General features: G+C 49.6%; 7 protein-coding genes across 7 annotated transcripts; 5 read left to right on the plus strand and 2 right to left on the minus strand.

The window, feature by feature from the left end:
* Positions 1 to 596: 596 nt before the first annotated feature.
* On the plus strand, positions 597 to 1677 carry POJ06DRAFT_293392 (kinase-like domain-containing protein; the record flags this gene model as incomplete). Its single annotated transcript, XM_056190424.1, has 5 exons — positions 597 to 789; positions 934 to 1095; positions 1147 to 1244; positions 1301 to 1538; positions 1586 to 1677. The coding sequence occupies 5 exons, from the start codon at positions 597 to 599 to the stop codon at positions 1675 to 1677; spliced, it is 783 nt and encodes a 260-aa protein (XP_056046939.1).
* A 1689-nt stretch (positions 1678 to 3366) lies between these two features.
* Positions 3367 to 5409, plus strand: POJ06DRAFT_293393 (SBF-like CPA transporter family-domain-containing protein). Its single transcript, XM_056190425.1, has 2 exons — positions 3367 to 4126; positions 4183 to 5409. The coding sequence occupies exons 1-2, from the start codon at positions 3637 to 3639 to the stop codon at positions 5037 to 5039; spliced, it is 1347 nt and encodes a 448-aa protein (XP_056046940.1). The 5' UTR covers positions 3367 to 3636; the 3' UTR covers positions 5040 to 5409.
* Positions 5410 to 5582: 173 nt separating this feature from the next.
* Positions 5583 to 7417, plus strand: POJ06DRAFT_216896 (mitochondrial carrier domain-containing protein). Its single transcript, XM_056185543.1, has 2 exons — positions 5583 to 6017; positions 6072 to 7417. Exons 1-2 carry the CDS (start codon positions 5669 to 5671, stop codon positions 7052 to 7054), a joined length of 1332 nt encoding a protein of 443 aa, XP_056046941.1. The 5' UTR covers positions 5583 to 5668; the 3' UTR covers positions 7055 to 7417.
* A 5720-nt stretch (positions 7418 to 13137) lies between these two features.
* On the plus strand, positions 13138 to 14201 carry POJ06DRAFT_191251 (NADP-dependent oxidoreductase domain-containing protein; the record flags this gene model as incomplete). The annotated part of the gene is made up of 2 exons (XM_056184837.1): positions 13138 to 13206; positions 13254 to 14201. The coding sequence occupies 2 exons, from the start codon at positions 13138 to 13140 to the stop codon at positions 14199 to 14201; spliced, it is 1017 nt and encodes a 338-aa protein (XP_056046942.1).
* Positions 14202 to 14333: 132 nt separating this feature from the next.
* On the minus strand, positions 14334 to 17421 carry POJ06DRAFT_191111 (SNF2 family N-terminal domain-containing protein; the record flags this gene model as incomplete). The annotated part of the gene is made up of 2 exons (XM_056184830.1): positions 14334 to 15442; positions 15489 to 17421. 2 exons carry the CDS (start codon positions 17419 to 17421, stop codon positions 14334 to 14336), a joined length of 3042 nt encoding a protein of 1013 aa, XP_056046943.1.
* A 1861-nt stretch (positions 17422 to 19282) lies between these two features.
* POJ06DRAFT_242042 (uncharacterized protein) lies at positions 19283 to 20804 on the plus strand. The gene is made up of 2 exons (XM_056186186.1): positions 19283 to 20380; positions 20428 to 20804. The coding sequence occupies exon 1, from the start codon at positions 19628 to 19630 to the stop codon at positions 20330 to 20332; it is 705 nt and encodes a 234-aa protein (XP_056046944.1). The 5' UTR covers positions 19283 to 19627; the 3' UTR covers positions 20333 to 20380; positions 20428 to 20804.
* Positions 20805 to 20936: 132 nt separating this feature from the next.
* POJ06DRAFT_190611 (kinase-like domain-containing protein) lies at positions 20937 to 21911 on the minus strand (the record flags this gene model as incomplete). The annotated part of the gene is made up of 3 exons (XM_056184809.1): positions 20937 to 21072; positions 21160 to 21767; positions 21816 to 21911. The coding sequence occupies 3 exons, from the start codon at positions 21909 to 21911 to the stop codon at positions 20937 to 20939; spliced, it is 840 nt and encodes a 279-aa protein (XP_056046945.1).
* Between the last annotated feature and the right edge of the window lie 1954 nt (positions 21912 to 23865).

Below are 23865 nucleotides of genomic sequence, written 5' to 3' on the forward strand. Positions count from 1 at the left end.
TGGCAGCTGGGAGACAATGAAAAATTGACATTCCTAAATTTTCGTACCAATGTAATAAATCTAATAATGATAAAGACTCCTGCCGAAATAACTGAGTCATGCAGAATCTCCTGTTGTTTCTCTCAAATGGCGAGGAAGGTTAGGGGAGATTTAGTATTGTCTGCTTAACCCTTACCGTCCAGGTTTATTGAGTGCAAAAAGGTAGTGCATTCGTTATACATTCTCAACAAAGCTGCTGGTCTAATTTACCAGGTTTCATTCCAAGTTTACATCCGTTCACTATCAGTGCTGACAATCTTTTAGCGTAATTTCAATGAGGGTTTTGCTTTGTTAATCGGCATGCAATTAGACAGGCTCGTTGTGGTCCCCTAAACCTAGCCTCAGTTTTGAATCCCAATAGTAAGGCCGGGTAAGTATAGGACCGTCGCAAGTTCCAACTTCAGGGGTTCGAGGTGAATTGTACTGTGTGGTGCGCGCAAGGATAATCAAATTATGTGACCTCAGTTTCAGATACTAGATTATATACTTCTATGAGTGGGACTTCCCTCAGACGGTTGGTTTCCGCGTTCATCAGTTTACGAAGCTGCAGTACAGTCATGACGACGAGACCATCCTCGTATTTATTTCAACCGTCATCCTTGGACAATATTGAGCAAATAGAGAATTATCGAAGCGGTGGTTTTCATCCTGTTTCCATTGGAGATAGGTTGTCTAGAGGAAGATATCGAGTACTTCACAAACTCGGGTTCGGAGGATTCTCGACTGTCTGGTTAGCTCGAGATCAGCACAGTCTTCGACTTGTCTCTCTCAGAGTTGTCACCGCGGAGGCATCGACAATGAACTGAGGATTCTCCAGCATCTCAATGAGAGTGCAATAAACCACCCCGGCATGTGATCACATTTTGTCCCTTCTCGACCAATTTACAATTGAAGGTCCCAACGGCTTCCATGCGTGTCTTGTATCTCCATTCGCTGGTCCTGACCTTGCCCAGATCTCTTACACCCACAGGTTGCGTGGGGCCCTAGCACGAAAATTCGCGAGGCAGGTGACACAAGCAATAGGATATCTGCACGATCGAGGAGTCTCCCCCGGAGGTATTTCATATACTCACCATTACATTGGTCTGGTGCTGATAGAGCTTTTAGATCTTAATACCTCCAATGTCCTGATCCAACTTGCACATGTTGACTCGTGGTCGGATGAAGATGTTTATGAACAACTCGGCTTCCCAGTCACAGACAAAGTTCTACTTTGGTCAGGAGAATCAACAGGGTGTCTGCACCTGAATATCTGGTTGAGCCTGCAAATCTCTCAAATATTGAATATAAGTGGAGTACGGAAAAGGTTCTGCTGGTCGATTTCGGCCAATCTTTCATGCTACAGACGCCGCCACCACGTAATGAAGTAGGCTTCACGATGTCCTATTCTCCAGAGGTCTATTTCGAACGAAAAATGAGTGTCTGGTCGGATATCTGGGCTTTAGGCTGCGCGATCTTTGAGATACGTGCGGGACGTCAACTGTTTGAATCATTTCTTGGTGGCAATCATTTCTTGGTGGCCCACATGAAGTAATGCTTCAAATAGTACACATTCTCGGCAAACTGCCAGAGCCATGGTGGAGTTCCTGGGACAAGCGCCATGTCTACTTCGACGAGGATGGGAAACCCAAAAAATAATCGGCTGAATAATATTGGCTTGTCTACAGAGCATCCGCTAATTCAACAGATCAGGGATATAGGGGCAGCAGACAATGAGGCTGTCGCCGATGGAGTTGCTGTTGAGATGAACCTCTTGACGAACAATGTTCTGGCCAGTCCGAGACGGAGTCTATCTTTGAGCCGATCGGGATGAGACTCGCGGAGACAGAAGTGAAAAGTTTCGGAGATCTCTTGCAAAGATTGATAAGGTGCAACCCAGAGCAGCGTCTACAGGTCAAAGATATCCTAAAACATCCATGGTTTACCACATCTTTTGAAGGTGGCTGAGGGTCTAGGCTAGTCCATTGACCTGTAATCCATCAGAGTGCTCATGATAACTGCTGTGTTTCAACAGGGATCACAATAACGTTCGAATTTTGTGACATGGTCGCCACAATATCCCTTCTTGACCTTCATTCTATTCGTGATAGTTCTCGTTGACAATTTCGGTATCTCTTGGTCCTTTTCCGTCAAGGGTTTATTTGGTAACCCGTGTCTAGCAAATGGCGGCTCCTCTATGCAGGACGTCTGTGGTAGATCAATATCTGCGAGGAACAATACATGTGCCTAAGACGAATATCGGGCCTGCTGACCAATCTCTAGGTCGCACCGTCCATTTTATGCTGCCTTTAGGCCAGATAATGCTTTCGGCCGGCTCTAGTGCATTCCTCGGTTCCGTGTAGTGGATCGGAAACTAGGATAATTCATTGAGTGTTCGCACAGCCAAGTATCTGCTGGGACAGAAGACTTTCGGAATCAAGTGCGCGATATGGACGGTAAGTGTGTACTGGAATCGTCAACACCAGAGCGTACAAGACCGTTTGGGTCGGGATCGAGGCTGCCCACGTCTTTGCTCTCTTGGACGCACATGTGTTCGTGGATTCAAGGATTCTCTCAAACAGACAGGGAGAGAATGATTCACGGATTAATTCTCGTCATAATGGATTACTTATGCGATCCACTGTTTATCAGCTATTTGACAGTCTTAGTTGATGATCCGTTCGGGTTGGATGGGAGGATATTGGACTATGTTTGACGAGCACCAAATGATGAACGAAGGGTTCCTTCGTTGGCATTTTCGTCAAGCTGTTCATGAACATGAGCGGAGTTGGTTTTTGAGTTGACTTTCCACTCGGAACTCACATGGTGGGAGAGATCCTCAGTAGTTGGGACGGAGCGAAAGAAATGGAGACCGAGCTTTCCTTAAGGTTGAATGCGTCCTCCTGGCAGCAAGGTTTGTTGGTGGACTGGACGCTGTAAACACTGGATCATGGAGTCGGCCATCTCGAAATGCAATATATCCCGCGTTTGTCTAACATTGCGGCAGGTACGCGCTCAAACGTTCAACCCACTTTCGAAGACCGTATTAATCTAACCCTAAACCCCTGAGTTCACTCCCTGGCATGCCCTAACCTTGCATGTATGTCTTATTCAGCGCTTCTTCAAACGAGCTCACTCAGACAATCGTAATGCTAAGTGTCCGTATATACTATTGCTGTCGTGTTTCGATGATACAATAATATCCCCAATCCACTGGTGAATTCTCCTGTAGAAGTGCTCGTCGGACAGTACTCGCACCGCCCAGTGTGGGCTGGTGGCTGTACAACGGGTATCCGGGCGCGAAGTAAATCTCGGCGCACAATTCGCCGATGACCGGCAACAGATAGCGGTTGACCTCTGCGCACCCGCTGCCCCGGCTCATGAGAAAAAATTCCACAAATTCTCTATTCTGGTATTCTCCGGATTTCTTGCAGCTGGCAACATATAGACTACTACATCTGCCACTGGTATATGTCGTCCATTTCGTCAGGTTGACTGCAATATTCAATTGTCTCGGCATTTTCTCCGAAGACGCCACCGACAATTGCGATCATCCCCGTGCTATACCGTATACAAGCGAACTTCATATATTGAATCCTGACATAATAATTTAGACAGATGGCTATCAAGGAGGTTCCGGCTAAAGTTAAGACATATATCAAGCGTCTAACCTGGCGCGATGTTCGGAACTTCGTCATAGACCAATGGTTTTTGGAATGCCTAGGTATTGCCATTCTGATCGCGTACCTTGTTCCTCACTTGGGCAAGAGCGGAGGTTGGATAGCAGCTCAGTATAGTATTATCTATGTTTGCCCCGCTCTCATTTTCTTCATTTCGGGCTTGACAATGGACACCAAGGTCCTGATACGAACTGCTGCTCTGTACCGTATTCACTTGGTCGCACAGATCATGTCCTATCTCTATACCAGCATGTTCTTCTTTGTTTTCTCATACGCTGCGTTGATGGCGAACGACAAGCATATCAATGTAGCTGTGCTGAGCGGTTTCATCCTGTTAGGCTGCACACCTACTACCATTGGTTCTAATGTCGTGTTCACTCGTAGTGCGCATGGAAATCACGCTGCGACCTTGATCGAAGTCACAATCGGTATGTTCACTTCTAAAGACGCCGTCGCGAGCGAGTGCGGAACTAACGGCTTGCAGCTAATTTGCTCTCGCCCGTTCTCTCACCCGCCCTCATCGGCATGTATATGTCCTCTTCCGATAAATGGGGCGAATTTAGACCAAGCAGCGGCGGCGGCTACCAAGTTCTTTACCGGTCAGTCTTCAAGCAATTAGGTCTAACAGTCTTCGTGCCGTTGTTCGTCGGCCAAGTCCTCCGCAACATCGCAACAAAACAAGTCAAGTGGATCGCCGACAAATTCAAGATCAATAAATTCAGCTCCGTATTCTTGATTTTGATCATGTGGTCTACTTTTTCGTCTTGCTTTGCTACTGGTGCATTTGCAGCCCTGTCGCCGCAATCGACGGGATTAGTGCTGATGATGGACTTTGGCCTATACTGGTTCTTCCTGTTCAGTACACTAGTCGTGACTCGTGGATCGAGGAAATTGCATTTCAAGAACAAGTATCTGGACAGTGTATTGAACTTCTTCCGTTTCGACAAGCGTGACACCATCGCCATCTGCTATGTCGTTCCAGCCAAAACTCCAGCGTTGGGTGTCCCGCTGATCAACGCGCTGTATGCGAATCATTCAGGTATCAGTGACCAGATGAAGCAGATGTTACAGATCCCTATTATCCTGTACCAGATCGAGCAGCTTTGTTTCTCATCCAGCTCAGTACCTGTCTTTAGACGGTGGGTCAGGGATGAAGAAGAGGCGGCCAAATTAGAAGCCGAGGAAAAAGCTCGGACTGAACAACTTCGCGAATCTTCAAATTCGTCCTCAATTACCGAAGTCGCTCGGTCGGAGGCCGATGATCAAATTACCGATGAGCTCGTTGGTCCCGAAGAATCTCATCCCAAAGATGTAAGAGTAGGAGACGTCGAGAAACAGTGAAGTGTCTTTTATTTTATTGCATTTGTCATTGTGGCGCTTGGTTAGTCGGACTTGCATTTGGTGTTGTACACGGTACCTAAAAACGTCATGGAGGAACATGATCATTTTTACCATAGTTATTACATTATTCTTATCAATTTCTTTGATATTTCATGATTTCATTACTGGGTTAGGTAACATTTTACTAGAATTCATTTTTGGATGGGTCAACCGGGTCATTGCATTGATCCTCATTTGTTTTGTTTTGTGCTGTGTTGATTGCATTTGATTGCATTGGGCATGGGACACGTCGTTGGATTGTAAATGTCAATGGGATTGCTGGGGGAAACAACTTGATCGCAGATTTCAAAATATACGTATTTCATTCTAGAGATAGATCTATGATCAATTCTATTGATCAGGTACATGGAAATGCATAGTGTTCAACCTGCAATAGCTTGCCAAATTTTAATTGGAAGAAGTAAACTAACGTCCAACCATGTGGGCCACGAGTAATCAAAGTTTAAACATCCCAACCTTAGATCGCCATATTATACCCGTACCGCTCAAACAAGCCGCTCGGTTGCCGACGTCCTCGACATTTTGCCAAATTGTCCAGAACTACCACCAGATCCAGTGATGATCCTGCGATGTCTAGAAATATTTCCCAGTCGATGGGCCTGGCACCAACGTTGCTCCCCAGCCAACCATCATCTTCGCCCTCGTCGACACCTAATCGCTCCAAACAGGTCAATTCAAATCAGTATGTTGGCGCCGCCACTGCTGGCACACGGGCACTACTTGCCCAGTTGATGGCGTTTTATGTGAGGGTCCCGATAAAGCTATTTCGGCCTACCCGCGTGGACTATTTACTGGTTCCACGAGCAATCAACCCGGCAGTCGCCGCCAGCTTGCCGTGGAAATTTCACACACATTCGAGTATCGCGCTGTTGATACACGCGGTGAAAGAGCATGGCTGGAGCTTCATTCCGAATCAAGGTACTACTGAATCATTGTTTGTCTGGTTTCTACTGAGTTCGACTGACGATATAGTTCTACCTCCCTTAATTGCCAACTCAGCCGTCGGCATATTCCTGTATACGACATACCTAACAGCACTCCCCCTCTTCTCCGAACACAAAGTCCAAATCAACAATGTCTTGTCCTCCCCAACTCCTGATGTTCTCACACCCCTCCAAACATTCCTCGCAGGTTTCATGGCAGGCGGAGCACAATCCCTCGCAGCCGCACCTGTCGATGCTATATTCACGAGATTCTCAGTCAACGAGCTACTAATGCAGGCCGAGTCCGGCGAAATGCGACATAAATCATTGTGGCAGTACTCAATCGAGAAACTTAGAGCAATTGGTCTCCGCGGCGTGTTCGCGGGGTACACCCTCTCACTCATCAAAGAAGCTCTGGGATTTGCGTGCTTCTTCTCGACGTTCGAATCGGTCAAACAATGGTCCTACGCGCGCATCGTACGGGATTACGGCGCACCGATCCCGAAATACGTAGACGTGGCAGCGAAATTGCCTGCCGGATCGAAACAAAACCAGCATTCGACAATAAGAGAAAAGCCTTCGGCGGCACTTTACCCCGCCACAATTTTAGGGGCTGGCGCAACGGCGACGATAGCGTTGCAGATGGTGCAGTACCCGCTTTCGCGTCTGCAGAACCTCCACCTCACGATATTAGAGTCAATTGACTTCAACACTATTTATCGACATGAACAGGAGCAGGAGCAGGCAAAGTCGAAGAGCGCAGCATTTCCAGCAAAGTACACCCAGAGTTCTCGCCGGGAGCTGTTGCGCACCTACGTGGACACGTATCAGCAAATGTTTCGGCAAGCCCGCGCGCTGAAAAACGTGGGCAAACAAAAGTCATGGTTGCGCTGGCTATATAAAGGTTTCGCAAGGAATACCTTGTCTGCTGTGCCAAGCAGCAGTGTTGGATTATTTGTGTTTGAGATTATGCGGATCAGGTACATGGAGGAGGTAGAGGGAGCTGACGTTGAGATGGAGTTCGAACCATGAGTAGCGGACGAGTTGCATTTCCTGTAAAGAACTTCCATTGCACTGACCTTGGGCATGTGCAGACAGTTATATCGGATATAGTATAGAGTATGTCAAGCATTGGTACGTCCGCGATCAGATGATAGAAGGTGCTGGACGGCAGAGAAAGTTTAGTCGCACTAGTTGGAATACAAATCACCAATGGTTAGAAATCAAGGCCGGTGTTGCCAATAGCGGTGGGCGTTAGTGGCAAAACCGTGACAGCCAGACAAGACCAAACACTTACCTTCTGGGATGGCGGTGACATATAGCTAGCGATAAAATGGCAAATGGCAGAAAGGTACTAAAAAATACATCTATACAAACAATACAGCAACAAAGGACAAGTAATGAATCTACCTCAGACTTCACTGAGGCCGTCGCAATATCGAGTTCTTCACGCGTTCCACTGCGGTCTGCAACATAGCCGCGCTAAACGTGGACTCGAATCAGTCGCGGTAAAAAAGTTCACCACAACCGCCTCCACCTGCCCATCGCTAAGAATGTGGCTTGGCCCTGAAACCCTGCTTTTGCCGATAGGTACAAGTTAACTTTATGCATTTTTATCTCCATTAAAAATTCCTGATGACAGGCAAGAAAAGATACTGTCTATTGAATGAAGATATCAGGGTTCAGAGCAAAGTAGCAAGAGAAAAGGAAAGAGCATGTATTAGAAGTGTTGAGGCACAGGAGGGATTAATCAGTAGGACGGGCAAGTAACTAGGCTTCTATTGAAAATAAAACTGAAGCTTACCGATCCCCATAGGGGCATCGGGGTTGCCTTCTTATAGATCGACATTTTGAGGATAATCACACGGAATCTCCCCTCAATGTCGATCTTGCATACTGCGCTACGACTCGTGTGACGCCAATCTCACGCGATGTCGATCTTATATTACAACAATTCCAGTTACACAACGTTGATCCTTGCCTCTCGGAATATCAGAATATCACATTTGTACCTATTACAGAGCAAGTATTGTGCAAGAGCAAAGTAGCAAGAGAAAATTAGCAAGAGCATGTATTAACTAAACCGTCTGGTCACAATTCGATCGCGGCGCGACTTTCGAGTCCAATAACGCACCGCGGTGAATGTGAGCATTCTTCGGATTTTAGAAGGTAGTCTCGACAGTTGACTGAGATCTTTACATTGACTTTGGTCGAGCACATCTTCCGACTCTCGTTAGCGTCCTTGGTTTCAACAACCAGGTGATCTGGATTGATGCAGCCCGGTTGATGACACAAGTGCGACGCATGGTAGCCTCTGTTATGTATGTCATCCTCACTGCGGCAGTTAGAACAGTTGGAGAACGAATCATTGGGAGAAGACAAAAATAGATACCTCTTTGTTAGATAGCAGACCACGCGATGGGCATACCGATAACCGTCTTTGATTTACTTCGGCTCGTTCTTATTGGCCCTACCGTTAAAAACAGCAACTGGTTGGATTAGAATCCATTCGGTGCAATCACAGCTGGTGGCAAGAATGTGCCGATTCTGCCCTTATATCCTTGCATAAGGCGCTCAATGGCGGTAATCCATCTTCGTTTCGCAATTTTCTTTAGAGGATGATCAGCTGACGAATCCCCATGCCCCTCGTCATTTAGTGAATTTAGTGAATCCCAATGCAGGTGTCGTTCAATGTGTCGTAAACGAATGTCGTTTCGGTTTAAACGACTTCGTGCAGCCTGGCACCGTACAAGTATATAGTTTCTCCGGATTGTCTAAAGTAGCGTTAGAGCTGTCGTTGTGCCCTGCAGAGATCGAGACCCACGATTCCGTTGATGATGCCTTGTCAGGTACTACTTATATTTATAGGACTTCCCACAACCAGGAAAACTCGCAGGCAAACCTTTCTTCAGATTCTGAGTCGCCACCCACAGTAACAGTATCACAGTTGTCCATAACTTAGTGTAGGCTGAGGAAGAGTGCTGCAATTGTGGTAGATAAGCTGTTCGAAGCAAGGAAATAATTTCGATTTACGCGTCTCTTGTACGACGTTCATGACCCGTGCGGCTTAGAAGATTAACGATGGGAACAAGATATCGCAATTTCAGTTCCTACTGTTCAACATATTGTTCATTAGTAGCACGCAGTTGATAATTCTACTGTGTATGACAGCTCCGGCGGTCAGCTTCGTAGATGCAGGAAACGAGAAATTGTATCCCGGAGAGTACTTTTTGCGGCACTGTTAATGGCGCGCGTGATCTTTGAAGCCGCTGCTGACGAATATATGTGGACTAACGTGCTCGGGAAGCTAACGCCCAAGCGAGCGGATCGCTGCTTCATTTTTTCCGCGACACACGCTTCAGTTGTTTATAACGTAGCAAACATGGCCGAACACGATCAAAAGCATACAAAAACGGCAAAATTTCAAGTATTAAAGAAGCGGCGCGGTCGTACGATGTGCCCTACTCTACCGTTCACGCTCGTCTGAGAAGTCAAATCTCACCACGCATTCCATCCGACCGACACGAAAACTCACTCAAAGAGAAGAAGAAGTGCTTCTAGAGTGGATCCTTTCAATGGACAAAAGAGGACTTCTCCTAGAGTAGCGGACGCTCGAAGAATGGCCGACTTACTTCTTACTACGAGCACGGAAGCTTCTTCCCAATAAGTCAAGCAAAGTCGGTGAGAAATGGGTACGAAATTTGGAATACAATCTCCAAACACAAGCTCACCAAGGTCAGGCGGAATGTCCAACCCGACAAACTCGCCCCGTCTGACAAGTGTCTGTCGAAAGCATGTTAGTTAGCTGGAATATTTCACACGAGCAATTTGTCGACCACGTACAAACGATTGCGTGGGATGGAGTAGTGTCTCCTGACGCAGTCCTCATCCGGGCCGGACTGTCTCCAGCACTACGCTTTCCCTCTCCCAAACTCTGAGAGATGGATATATACAGTGAAATAAGCTAGGAATGATAATGGGGGCTGAGAGTCTGGTCTCGAGGACATTTCAGCTCTATACATACATGAAAAAACACCTCACATTGAGGAGAAATACATGACATAGACTCCTCACCCTCCCCGCACTCTCCTCACTCGTGAATTAATGGACATCGCAATGCCACAAGCTTGTTGCGATCTGCTCGCATTAATTTTCTGAGAATGCAACGCCTAGACAGTTTGAACTTTCCACTTATCCTTCACACGTTCACTGGCAGTTTGCACCATCGCAGAGCCAAAACTGTCTTCAAACCAGTCTTGATGGAAAAAGTTAATGGGAGTCGCTTCTATATGTTGCCGCTTAGTATATGTGTAGGGATGCAATCCCCAAGCGCGATTTCCGCCAGGTCAGGCGGAACTTCGCCCCCCCCCCCAAACAAAACGCCCATCGTCGACAATCGTCTATAATCATGCTACATACGATGGAAACTTTTGCATAAGTTGCCTGCTAGGTACTTACAAAAGACTGCGTCCAATAAGGCACTTCAATGCACACAGTGACCATGAGATCGCCGCCCGAGGACTCTCATTAAGACTGAGACCCCGCAATTTCAACTGCAATCATAAGAGCGTCGTGTCCATTTTCTGTGTAAGTATGCACATTTGCCCACGCCCGCGTTGTAAGTCCACAGTTTGTGGGCGTTGGATTGTCGTGTCTGTCATAGTGAGATTCCGCGTGTCACATCTCTCCCTTGAGATCGCATCACTTCGTCCCTTATGTTGGTGATTAGCTCGTATGTCATTGTACAGTGAAGCGGACTTGGTGCAGCCACGACAATGGCAAGTTTTCTCGCACTGTCGTACAACAGTTGAGGATACCTTCAAGCTTTGGTCAGAAGAGCCACGGATGCAGACGTGAAAAATACTTACCTAGCTCCCTCATCTTCAAGAATCTCTGGCACCTCCACCTCTGTGTCCGGCGACAGCGGCTGCCTTACAATGTCTATCAGTTTGGGACCTTCCATTAGAGCGCGCTGGCGAAGAACAGTAATCTTGTGTCGCGAGGCCAGTTTGCGATATCTGCGGTTCTCTTTGGTCGTCTTAGTCCGGGCTTGCCCAATATATGTTGCTGCGTGACGTTATGCGACACCACGCGATCTTCAGTTGCAGATCGGTGATTGTCCAGATCGTCCTTGTGTCAAAGCTGGGTGGACGCGTCAAGGCAAGGCAAGGCAAGGCAACAAGATTGTATTATAGATAATACGCAAGAAGACAAGCTCCTATTTCTTACCTGGCAGCGAAGACAAACTCTTCTGTTATATTCTGCCACCCGTTCCTCTTCATATACTGGGAGCCAAGACCAAACAACAATGAAAACAATACCTCTCCTGCGGGTTAGGGGATACTGACTGGCACTTTCTTTTCCGCGCTCTCCGCTCATTCTCGGCCCTGAGTTTCTCTGTTTGGGTCTCTCCGCTCTTCCCAACTTCGGCATTTCTCTTTGTTTAGCGCTCCCCACTCTTTTCCGGCCTCCGACATCGTTTCCCGCTCCCCCGTCCCAGCTGCAGTGAGTATCCTGGTTAGTAGTCCTTTTCTATCTATACGACATCTTGTAGAGGGCAGCTGCCTATAAAGAGCCGGCCCCTGCTCCTCCCTCGTACACATTTTGTTCTTCAGAAACGGGATCTTGTTTCTTGTTCCATTCTTGTTCCCAGATCTTAGTGCTCGTAACAGTTCCTCATAAAACTTTCCACGTCCACTGCGCTGAATACTCATTACAACGAATCAGATTTTTTTCCGATAGAGGGTCGGTGTGTGGGCGGTGATGTTCTACCTCGTATACTTCTTAGTGATGGTGTGATGGAAGCCAGGCCGTTGAACCTTTTTCAGCAGCGACTGGTTCGAGCTGAAACTTCGCAATGCGATGCTGGTGTCAGGACTTGAAGCCTGACATGGGCCTCCATGGACTGTTCCTGTCTGTCTGCCGCCGCCCGTGTCTTTGGCTTGGTTTTATGTAGCTTATTTGTGGCGCCTTGGCCTATTCTTGGCTTTATTGTCTTTTTGTCCTTGTTGTGTTCCGGCATCTGTACATGAGCTGGAAGCCGGCCATGGTATATAAAGAGTGGTAGATCCTCGAGTTGTAAAGCAAAATAAAATACTCTAAAACAGACTTCAGGCTCTAGTTGTTTCTTCAGCTTTCTTCAGCTGGATACCGCGCTTGAACGGCTCTCCAGGCATTGAGTCAATTCTGATATGTCTATGGATTACTAGAGTTTTCTGCACTCTGGAGTCGTCATGTATTGTTATTTGTGTATTGCTTGCCTGTTCATACTTTAAAACCTAGTCAGAAGCCAGAGGCATTGTTTCAGTCCTGTCTCTGAAAACTCTCAAATGTTATCCTCTGTATCCTAATCATTACCTTCAATTGAACGCGGGTCTCCTTCTTGGAGATATTATTCTAAGTTAGTTCATGACCATACAACTTCTGATCTACAGCAATTGTATCTTCCTCAGCCTTCGTTTGCACGTTTTGTGATGCGACAGCATTCTGTGGCATCTATGAAGCCATCTGTGCCTCTCAAGAAAGCTATTGATTTGAGTATTAAAGTTCAAGGGATCGACCAGAGGTACATAAGTCGACTGATTAAAAACACATTAACGTATCATGAGATATTGCATGGACTGGTATGATCGGACAGACCAACCAATTAGTGCCACGAATCAGAAATAAAAACCAAAGCCATAACTAATTCAAATCATTTCCGTCAAATTGTGCAGTTCTGAACGAATCATGTCTACAATAGCTCTGCAGTGTTGACCGTGATAGCATTCGGAACTGACTGCTTTCTATATGTCATACGTCGCTGCTGATAAGCTAAAGCAAGCTACCCGCGCCACGCGATCCCCGAGCAACTCAACCCGACAACACTAAATGTCATAGAATGCTCGCACAAACGCTCTCAATCTACTCAATTCCGGTAAATTGTCATCTCTGAAACACTCTGGAATATAGACTGCCTGTAAATGGTGATAAAGCCGGCTGTACCTAGTATAGTTGCGAAGGGCTGCTCAGTTATCGCAAACAGATACACTAAGGTGGCCCCGACGCGGTTTCCTTATTTATGGGCTCGTCCGGCCGCTATTTGGTATCGGACCTTCAGCAACTCTGCAGCAACAATGGTGCTCCCTACGACCACGCTCGGCAAAGACGGCCCCGAAATTACCGCCATCGGCTATGGCGCTATGGTATGTGATTTCTTTACCTCTCAGTCACTGGTTATTAACTCCATCAGGGCATCTCGGCATTCTACGAGCCACACCTCACCGACGAACAAGCATTCCCGCTCTTTGACAAGCTTCTTGAACTTGGCTGCACGTTCTGGGACACGGCCAGAATCTACGGCGATAACGAAGAAATCATTGGCCGGTACTTTACACAAACAGGCAATCGCTCCAAAGTCTTCCTGTGCACCAAGGTTGGCTACAAAGCCCCCGTCGTCGGTGGCGGCATCGCGACTCCTAGCGGCGAGCCCGAGTTCATTCGCAGTTCCTGCGAACAGTCGTTAAAGAGACTTGGTGTTGAGACTATCGATTTGTATTACCAGCACCGTATTGACACGACCATCCCGATCGAAAAGACCATCGAGGGCTTCGCGGAGCTAGTCAAGGAAGGCAAGGTCAGGTATATTGGCTTATCCGAGTGCTCCGCCGAGACGCTCCGACGAGCGTACAAAGTCCACCCAATCGCGGCAGTGCAAATAGAGTACTCACCCTTTTCTCTCGACCCAGAAACCAACGGCCTGCTTGACGCATGCAAGGAACTCGGGGTCGCTGTCGTCGCGTACTCGCCGCTTTCCAGAGGCTTCCTCACCGGCGCATACTCATCCCCGGACGATTTTGAACCAAATGACGTGCGCAAACGACTTCCGCGATTCCAAGCCGAGAATTTCGCCCCGAACCTCGAGCTCGTCAAAAAACTCAAGACGATCGCGGACAGCAAGGGCGCCACGACAGGACAAGTCTCGCTTGCGTGGCTGATGGCCCTCGGCGCGATTCCGATCCCAGGCAGCACCAAGATGGCCAGAATCGAAGAAAATGTCGCGAGCGTGAATGTGAAGCTTACAGAAGAAGAGATGGAGACGATTAGACAATATGTCGATGCCGCGAATATTGTCGGTGGTCGGTATCCGCCGGTTGTTACTAACTTGTACGCCGATACTCCTGCTCTCATTTACACGTGATGCATTAATCAGATACATTTGATCCCCTCAATATAAACTAACAACCCAACTCAAACTACTATGTACAGATAGCCCACGTCAAATGCCATTAATAACTTAACAAACGCCAGTATAATACTCCAAAATATCGGCCTATTCCAGTAGCCAAAACGCGACCTCCCGGCTTGGTTTCTGGAAATCCACGCCACCCGACGTCGTCGGTTCGCCTTGCGCGCCGCCTTCCATGACAACTTGTTGTACATGCATCTTCTGTTTCGCACGATCGCGCATACGTTCTTCAATCGTTCCGCGCACCAGCAAGCGGTACACAGTCACCTGCTTCGTCTGCCCGAGTCGATGCGCACGGTCCATGGCTTGCGAGTCAATCGTTGGATTCCAGTCACTGTCGTAAAATATTACTGTATCCGCAGCCGTCAAATTAATACCTAGGCCGCCCGCACGCGTCGACAGCAAGAACACAAACAATTCCGGCTTCGTCTGCCAATCATTCACGAGATCTCGGCGATCACCAAGCCTTGACGAGCCATCTAATCGCACATACTTGTATTGCCGATACCCTAGGTACTCCTCCATCAGATCCATCATGCGGGTCATCTGGAAATAAATAAGAACTCGATGGTCATTCGCCTTCAGTTCAGCCAGAAGTGAATCTAATTTAAGCAGCTTTCCTGAATCTGTCACGAATTTCGACATTGGTGGCACACGAATCGGTGAGTATCCAGCCCGGTCAGAAGACGGTTCCGGTAGGAGGCCCGGTAACGGATACTGGTACGCCGGCACTTTGTTCTCGATCAATCGTTGTTCGGCTTGTGGACTTGGACCGTACATAATGCCGCGGAAGCGCTGGGAGAACAGTATGTCGTTTTGCATGTTCACAAAGCTGGGATCTAGACATAATGCCTCGATTGGTGGCGCAACCGCGAGCGGATCAGCCATAGGATCAAGCTTGTGCAAGTTCCGCGCACGGAAGTTCGACGTTGAAACTGACTTGAGGCTCTCGAAGATGCCCTCATTCGTCATGTCGTGTAGTCGCAGGGAGTCGTTGTTGGACGTGACCAAAAACAATTGAGACGCCAGCGTGTAACGGTTGTTCTCGTCGTCGCCGAAATATGGCGGAAGGTGATTAGCCGTATTCGCGCGGTACTGCTCCGAAATTGTTCGCGACACCAGATCGCCATGAAATGCTCTGCTGATGTCATTTGCAGATTCGTCAACAAACTTAAGCCAGGTAAACGCATTGCCTATTTCTGTTAGCGCTCTTCCAAATAACAAGACAACCGCACTTACTTTTATCCTCATGCTCATGAATGTAATCTGCCTCCCATATATTAAGCAAATGATCAAGATATCTGCCTCGAAATCCAGCATTGCTCTGTTGTCCCGGAACCTTCACCGTTCCCTCGCGATACAGCAACTTCGGCACTGCGTACTCTATGAAATTGTGCGTATTATATAGGACATCAAGCGTATTGCCCTCTCTCAAAAAGGATCCAGTTTTTGCAAATCGGGCCAGCGATAAGGGGGATTTAGTGTCCGACCTCTCGAACAGGTCAGGATGATTGCAAACCTTGCGAAACTGCATCACGAGGTTCATCAGGTTCTGGTTGGCGTCATCTGAATCGGCTTGTTCCATAATATCGATCAAGTTAATCTGTGCTTTCAGAGCACGGTACATCGCACGCTGGCGATACGTCAGGTCGCAGTACACGTCGATCTCAATCTTATCGCCCAACTCCGACTGCACATGCTTCTTGACTCGTCTAAGCATGAATGGCTTCAGAATCATATGAAGACGCTTCAATTGCTCTTCGTTCAGTTGAGTGTTGCTTGTCGCGTGGGACTCGATATCCTTGGAGAACCACTCCGAGAACTCATCGTGCGAGTCAAAAAGTGTTGGCATGATGAAATGTAATAGTGCCCATAATTCCTGCATCGAGTTTTGAATAGGTGTGCCGGTCAACAGCAATCTGTTTCGACACTGGAATCCAAGAAGCGATTTCCATCTGGTGGACGAGCTCGATTTGATCGCCTGCGCTTCGTCGAGAATCATGTACTGCCATTTAATTCGCTGAAAATACTGCGCGTCAGCAACAATCAACTGGTACGACGTAATCAGTACATGAAACGGCGCGTCCTTAGTATAGGTAAGCTGCTTCCTGTCCCAGAATTTTCGCAAAACCTTGCGGTCCTTCGCATTCCCCCAGTACGGCAATGCCTTGAAATCGGGAACAAACTTTGTGATTTCCTGTTGCCAATTGTGCAGCGTCGAAGCGGGTGCGATAACCAGAAAGGGGCCCCATATATTGTGGGTCTGCGCCAAGTACGCCATGACCGAGATGGACTGCACGGTCTTGCCGAGACCCATTTCGTCGGCGAGGATGCCGTTGATGCCTTGCTCGTACAAGTTCACAAGCCAGTTGAGCCCCTTCAGCTGATACCCCTTGAGCGCGCAGGACAACAACTTTGGCTGCGAGATCTCAATCTCACCCAGCGTGGTTGGGTTCTGGAAGTTCATTTCGCCAGTCTCGGCGTCAACATCAGACTGCTTGTTGTCAAACGTCCTTGCACGGTTCTGAGCGGACACAACGGCCGAATGAGCGTTCTGCAGCGCAGCGTGATGCAGATCCGCATCGTCGTCCTGGTCAAAGTCGAGTTCAGAGATATTTCGTGTCTGCGCGTTTTGAATCAGTTCGTGCTCTTCCTCGGACCTATTCGCTTGTTCTTCCTCTGTAGCCGATCTTTGAATCTGAGCCTCCTTCTCGTCGGTCGCAACACCATCGCCGAATGATCCGGCCTCAATCTCATCGGTCTTGATCTTGCGGCCAATGAAGTGCGAATACAATTCCGTTTGCGTGATGAGAAAGTTAAGCTTGCGCGCCTGCCGTCTTGCCTCGCGCTGCTCTTCTTCCTTCTTTGCTCGATCAAGCGCCTCTTTCTCCGCCTTTCTGCGCGAATCACGTTCTTCCCGCTCGTTTCGTTTCCAGTACACGAGCATCTCTCGCATCGCGCGGCGGGCTTTGGCCTGAAGATCTTTAACATTCTTGTTTGTCCGAAACTGCCACCGGCGCGCCTCTTTGACGGCCAACTGTGCGGTCTTGCGTGCATTCGTCTGCTTGACCGTAACCGAACTTGACACTATGCGAGCAACCTTTGGAATATCTTTTCGAGCGATGTCGCGCCAGATGGCGTCGTACATGTTATTGTAGCCCTTTGCATACATCTTGACTTCCCTGTTTGTCGGCATGGCGTTCTTCGCTGCTTCAGCGGCTGCTTTCTCCGCCGCGACTTTTTCCGCTGTCGCAGCCTTTTCTGCTGCAGAATGTGCTTGGGCGAGTTGCTGCTGCTTCGACTTGTGCGACTTCTTTGACTTGGACGTGAGCATGATTTTGACAGTCGGTCCAGCCGCCGCGCCATCCTCATCGTCGTCGTCGGCCGCAGCGGCAGGCGCAATGGCTTTTGATTTCTTCTTGCCTTTCTTCTTTGTAGGTGCGCCTTCTTCATCGCCAGCTTCCTCGTCCTTGATTCTCTTGCCCTTGCCTTTTGCCTTCTTTTGCTTGGCGCCCAAGCTGTCTTTCTTGGCTTTGCCCTTCTTCGACACTGTCTCAATAGAATCTGCCTCATCTGCAGGTTCAGCCTTGACATAAGTCTCGCCATCGCCCGCTAGACTCTCGGCAGCACCCTCCTCATCATCAAATGCGGCGAGTTCGCCATCAACTTGCTCGTCCTTGTCTGCACCGCCTTTTTTCTTCTTCTGCGCTTTCTTCAAATTCCGAGTCCTTTCGCGCCGCTTCTCCTCCTCTTCGCATAAAACAACAGCCATAGCCTCATCCCTGAAAAAATTCCTCGCCTGGTCCCGTCCGCGCGTAGTCGTCTCGTCGTACCGCTTCAGCTGGCCGGTCTGGAACTCGGCTCGGTAATGGTTGCGCGCCTCGGTCGCGAGCTGCGAGATGTCGGCCAGGCGACGCCTCATTGCCTCCAGGTACGCAGCCTTCTCGACCGCGATCTGAGCCTGGTCGTCGTCGTCCTCGCCGACCGACGAGATGTCGGACAGCGGCGACGGCGGCCGCGGCGAGTCCCGCTTGTGTCGCGCACGGCGGGTGGGTTCGATTGCCGAGCCGGCCGAACTAGACTCCGTCTCGTCCGGGTCGACCGTAGCCGGGGTGGCCGCGGCGGCGTGGTGCTGCTGCTGCTGGTGCTGCTGGTGCTGCTGGTGCTGCTGGTGCTGCTGCTGCTGCTGCGTGCGAGATCTTTGCGGGGACGTCTGCCGGTTTGAGCCGCGACGCCGTTTGGCGGCCTTCGACGGATAGTAGTCTTCATCTCTGTCTGACGCGTTTGCTGTTGGCCGGGCTGATTTTCTGCGTTTTTTGGATCCAGACGTGGTCTGCGGCGGCTGTAGTTGCGATAGACCAGTCGACGACGGTGGCCGGATAGTGCCGCCGCCGCCGTTGGCGGGCAAGTTTGAGATTGGCTTTTGTTTCGAGTCAGAGGGGAGCGCCGACGACGATGGCGACGAGTCCTCGTTGTTCAGGAGCGATGAGATCGACATTGCGCCTCGATTAGATGGCGTCGGGGGCTATGATACAGCGTGTCAGCAGACGATCTGTGTGTGGCCCAAGTGGATCAATCACGTACCGTTTGGATTGCAGGATCGTCATCATGGTTATTCAAGAGCTCGGCAAAGGCGGAATGCGAAGCCGTTGGATGTGATGGATGGGGTGCATGCATAGGCGGGCCGTCGAGGATGTCGTAGATTCCTTGCCGGGGGTATTGATCCTGGGCCGGCGGCGGCGTGTGGTTGATGCTGGGGTTGTAGGTGGGATTTGCGGACATTTGCGGCATGCGCACCGTCCACTAACTGAAGTCCAGTCGTGGGCTCGAGATGGCGGTTGTGTGGATGATTGACGAGAGAAGGACAGGATGAGATGTGTGGTGGTTGTGGCGAGGCGACTGCGTGTTGTTCGCGGGTGAGTGGCCGCGATGCGCTTCAGCGGTTTGCGGCGGCGGGCTCAGCCGGCGACGGCTCGACGCGAAAATCCCATCGACCACTCAACTGACTGCGAACCAAAACCACCCGGCGATGGCCCCGACCCACTTTTGCTCACAACACGGCAACTTGCACGCGCGAGAGGACCGGAATCGCGCGGCAATTTACTGCCCTCGTATAATCTACTAATTACTACCATAATTGACCCTACTTCGCAGCAGATTACTTTTGCGATCATTGTCGGGCACTGTCTATGACGATATCGAAATCGTGATGCGTGTCTGGGCGGCAAGCCATCGATGTCACCCAGGCTCTCACGTGCAAATTCCAAATTGTTCCTCTGCCTCGCAATGTTCGAGAATCGCTTTTAACGCCAGCTATCAGTGGATCGATCATATACAACCCGCCACCGTTTGCATTATATCATAGTCGCAAACAAAGCATGGCGAACTACAACAGATACTCCGGTCCGCCGAACTCCACAGCTCCAAACGGAAGCAGCAGCAGCAACACAAACTACTACTCGCCGTCAACTATCTCGGCGCCACCGACCATGTCCCGGCCTCCGCAACCATTCTCGTCCACCAACATGCCGCTGCCAGCACAAATAGCCCAGCAGCAAATGGCGTATATCCCCCACCACATGCTGCACCCGGGCACACCGGCCGCGACTCCTCCTCCCGCCACCACGCCGTCGACAAACAAGGTCCTGGCCGACGGCAAGCGCATGACGGTCGTCAGACATGGCGGCGGCAAACAATGGGAAGACCCGAGCCTTCTTGAATGGGACCCGTCCCATTTCAGACTATTCGTCGGGAACCTAGGCGGCGACGTGTCCGACGACGTGCTCCACAAATCGTTCTCGAACTATCCGTCCGTGTCAAAAGCCCGCGTAATCAGAGACAAGTCCCAGGCCGGCAAGTCACGGGGATACGGATTTGTCGCGTTCAAAGACCCCGAGGATTATTTCCGGGCTTTTAAGGAAATGAATGGCAAGTATATCGGCAGTCATCCTATCTTGCTGCGAAAGGCGCAGACAGAAATCAAGGCGAAGGTTGTAAAGGGATCCAAACCGATCGACAAGGCCACATCCGCGGTATTGAAGACGGCGGCGGGGACGCATCGGATTAAGAAGAAACATAAATGATTTTTTTGGATGACAAAATATATGGATTGTGCTAGTTTGGCGTTTTAGGTATGTGCATTTGTACGGTAGTTAGATCGCGTTAATAATAATTCGAGGCGTTCTTTTCAATAAATTTCGCTGTCATAGTAGCATCTGCATTAAGGTACGATCGTACACATGCCAATCTGTTCCTGAAGAATATGATGACTAGAGTTGCCGAGCAAGTTGTCCCGATGTGTCCCGTTGTCGTCACAACGTCACTACCCTGTCGTTCGTGGACAAGCGGTTATGACGCTGTGGATCTACAATGGTGCAGCACAAGACAAATCCATGAGGCCCAATAACTTGATCTAATCTGATTCTTCTCCAGTCTCACAACGGGTTTAGTGCTAATATCTATATAGGCACGTCCCGATAGTAAGTGGAGGCGTTACCTCATCATAGCAATGCAATGCATGAAATGTTAAACGACAATATGATACAAGACTGGACACTCAATAGTAATCTCCAGTACCATTTATTGCCATTGAAAACGATAACGCACGTACGCCCCTTACGATGCAAATCAAAACTACCTAATAACAACGAAGACGATCCGTATCATGCACACTAACATTCAGTTATATCACGGCCGCTCAAGGGGGAAATTAAGTGCGCCTTTGACAAACTCTGACTCGGCAATCTCGCGCACACTCCACCGAGAATCTTTCCTCCGCAGACACATCTCGACAACTTTCCTTGCGCCTTTCCACCCGTCCAGACTATCTTTGTATTCGTCGTCGTCGTCAGACGACAGTGAATGGTCGTAATCGTAGACATCATCCTCACCTTCTCGATGTCGTCGAAACCGCACCCAACACCACTCGACCCGCGCGATCCGATGCTTGACACGACTTCGCGCACTGCCACTTTTCCGAGTGCCGGGACCCGCAGCCACACTCCCATCCGTCGTCTCTAACGGTGGTGGCAAATCAAACGGAAACCGTCCCTCCATTAATGCGTACAACAACACTCCCAGCGCCCACGCATCCGTCTGCCGACCATCGTATTGCTGTCCCATGATTAACTCTGGCGGCGCGTAGTCTTCAGACCCACACCGGGTCGTCAACATTGGATTCTCAGGATCGATCCGCCGTGACAACCCGAAATCCGTGAGCGTGGTCACGGCTTTGTTTGACTCGACTGCTGACAACAACGAATTCTGTTCCACGTTCAACAGCACGTTCTCGAGCTTGATGTCGCGGTGCACAATGCAGTTGTTGTGAAGATATAACACGGCCGAGACTAATTCGGCGAATAACCGGCGCACGACCCCGGGTTGGACCAGCTCAGAGCGACATGGCGATGTCGCGAGATCGAAAAGATCGCCGCCGGCGCAGTACGGTAGGACGATTAGAGCCCGCGTTTGTTCTTTCTTGAATGCAATAAGGTGTATCAGACACGGATGATGCAGATTCTGTCCGGTTAGCATGGCATCTGGACGCCCAGCACAGATAATACCGACCTTTAAAATATCGACTTCCCGCTTTAGCCCACTCTCTATTCGCTCACTGCTAGCTCCGCCCGCGCCAGCCAACTCGACAATTTTAACAGCAACCATTGCCTTGTTGACATCGTCGTAGTCGTCCTCGTCGTCGTCATAGTCGTCCGAATAGGCAGACCCAACCACTAATCCTGCTAGCACTACACGCGAAAACGTGCCCTTGCCCAGCGGTCTGACCTCATGCCAGACTAATTTCCGCAACGACGACTCTTCGTAGGCTTCAAACTCCTCGCCATGCTCAGCAACAGTGTATTCTCCAAGATTCTTTTCCCGTTTAAGCGGATCATCTTTACCAACAGGTGCGCTTGTTGTCGTCGGACTAACGTCCTCCCGCCCAGGGAGATCTTGTCCAGGTAACGTGAGCCTCTCGATCCGGGCGACATTGTCCTGTAATTGCTGCCGTCTCTCGGCCTCGATCTGTTCTTCTGTAGGCGACGGCGGCGTTATCGAAGTCCGCAGTGTCGAGATCCCGAGACCTAAACTTTCGTCCTTGTGCGTATCGCTAGTTGCTTCCCTGCCGGATGCGGCCGCACCTGTCGACGTCGTTGCGGTCGGAAGCGACACCGCAGGAAGTAGCTCTCCATATGCCTTCTTCACTCGCTGCACCACCGGCTGCGACTGTGGTTGCTGTTGCACGAGCGATGCATCTACTCTCGAGATATCGGTCAAGTGGCGTCCCGAATGCACTCTGCTCGACGTGCGCGAGGATACAGTCGACCCAGGCGGTGACCGGCCGGTGTAAAATGAGCCTCTAAGCGACGGTGAGCTGGAGGTGACGATAGGCGACGGCAGGGGCGTGAGGTCGCGGTAAAACGTCGGAGCTGTTGGCGAGTCCAACGAGAGACTGCGCGATCGCACCGACGACGCGGTCGAGATCGCGGACGCTGACCGCCATAGCTGTTGTGGCTGTTGGCCCTGCGAGACCAGGGCGGCGTAGTCGGACGACGAGCTGTCTGCGGACGGCGGCGGCGGCGGCGGCGGTGGTGGTTGGGGTGGCAGGGGCGGGTCGCCGCGCTGAATGCTCTGGGTGAGTACTGACGGTGTTGTCTGGACTCTGAGGGCCGGATGATTCTGGCGGCGCTGCTCGCGCGACGGCTGTTGGGTATAAATAGGCGGCGGAGGTGTGCCCATTGTTATTATTGCTATAGATTGCGGACTGGCAGTCCTGATCCCAGAACTGCACCGTCGGCTAGGGATGTGTAGTAGCGTACTGAAATGTTCTGACTATCTCTGACTATCGCTGGCAGATCTAAACGCAAATTTAGACGGGTGAAGCGGAGACCGGACGTTCAAGCCAGTTCGGCCGGAACAGATCGTGATAGTTTGTAGTAGTGGACAACACAACCGTGGTGAGTCAGCGTTGGTGCGGGCTCGAACAATGATACAATGCGGCAACTATTTTGCCCCCACAATCGTTTAAGCTTACGTACCGTAGACTCAGTCCGCAGCATCGAAGAGCGATGGTTGAGTTGCTGAGAAATCGCAAGGGTCTCGTGTTTCCTGCACGCGGGAGTATCGTCTGTAGTTTCTCGCGACGCTAGCTAGCCTGCAATTTCCCGCCTTCTGGTAACCATGTCTTCTGTTGCATTTCGTCTATGAGAAGTATGATAATGACTGAGAGCGGATTGCGATATCTCTTCTACCGCCCATTCGGTATTCACCAGAAATACTAAATTATGATCGTTTCGCGTTTAATTCCGCAATTCGGTGGGAGCTCATTCTTGCTGGATAGAAACTAAACCTTATTTACGGTTCCCTCAAATCTTGACTAGGGATGGGTAACAAGGGTCCCACTGCAAATTGTGAAACAGTATTTTGCACAAAATATGCTATTTATATCGTGAAGAAACCACAGAACCGTCTGTTCTAATAGGCTCTACATCTATCTATTCACCCTCATCGATATGCGTTCCTCCTCTTCATTAAATGTCAGATTGACTTGGGCGATATATTTATTGTACAAACAATATAGTAGACAACCAAAAAAATTACACGTAAAGGAAAGAAGAAC

This window comes from Lipomyces tetrasporus (genome assembly GCF_029532465.1).
Source record: "Lipomyces tetrasporus strain NRRL Y-64009 chromosome Unknown POJ06scaffold_1, whole genome shotgun sequence".
Taxonomy (NCBI): Eukaryota; Fungi; Ascomycota; class Lipomycetes; order Lipomycetales; family Lipomycetaceae; genus Lipomyces; species Lipomyces tetrasporus.

Coding starts and splice junctions, on each gene's coding strand:
- POJ06DRAFT_216896 (XM_056185543.1), top strand. CDS start 5,669: ATGTCTAGAAATATTTCCCAGTCGATGGGCCTGGCACCAACGTTGCTC. Junction 6,018..6,071: donor GAGCTTCATTCCGAATCAAG/GTACTACTGAAT, acceptor CTGACGATATAG/TTCTACCTCCCTTAATTGCC.
- POJ06DRAFT_242042 (XM_056186186.1), top strand. CDS start 19,628: ATGGCGAACTACAACAGATACTCCGGTCCGCCGAACTCCACAGCTCCA.
- POJ06DRAFT_293393 (XM_056190425.1), top strand. CDS start 3,637: ATGGCTATCAAGGAGGTTCCGGCTAAAGTTAAGACATATATCAAGCGT. Junction 4,127..4,182: donor CTTGATCGAAGTCACAATCG/GTATGTTCACTT, acceptor AACGGCTTGCAG/CTAATTTGCTCTCGCCCGTT.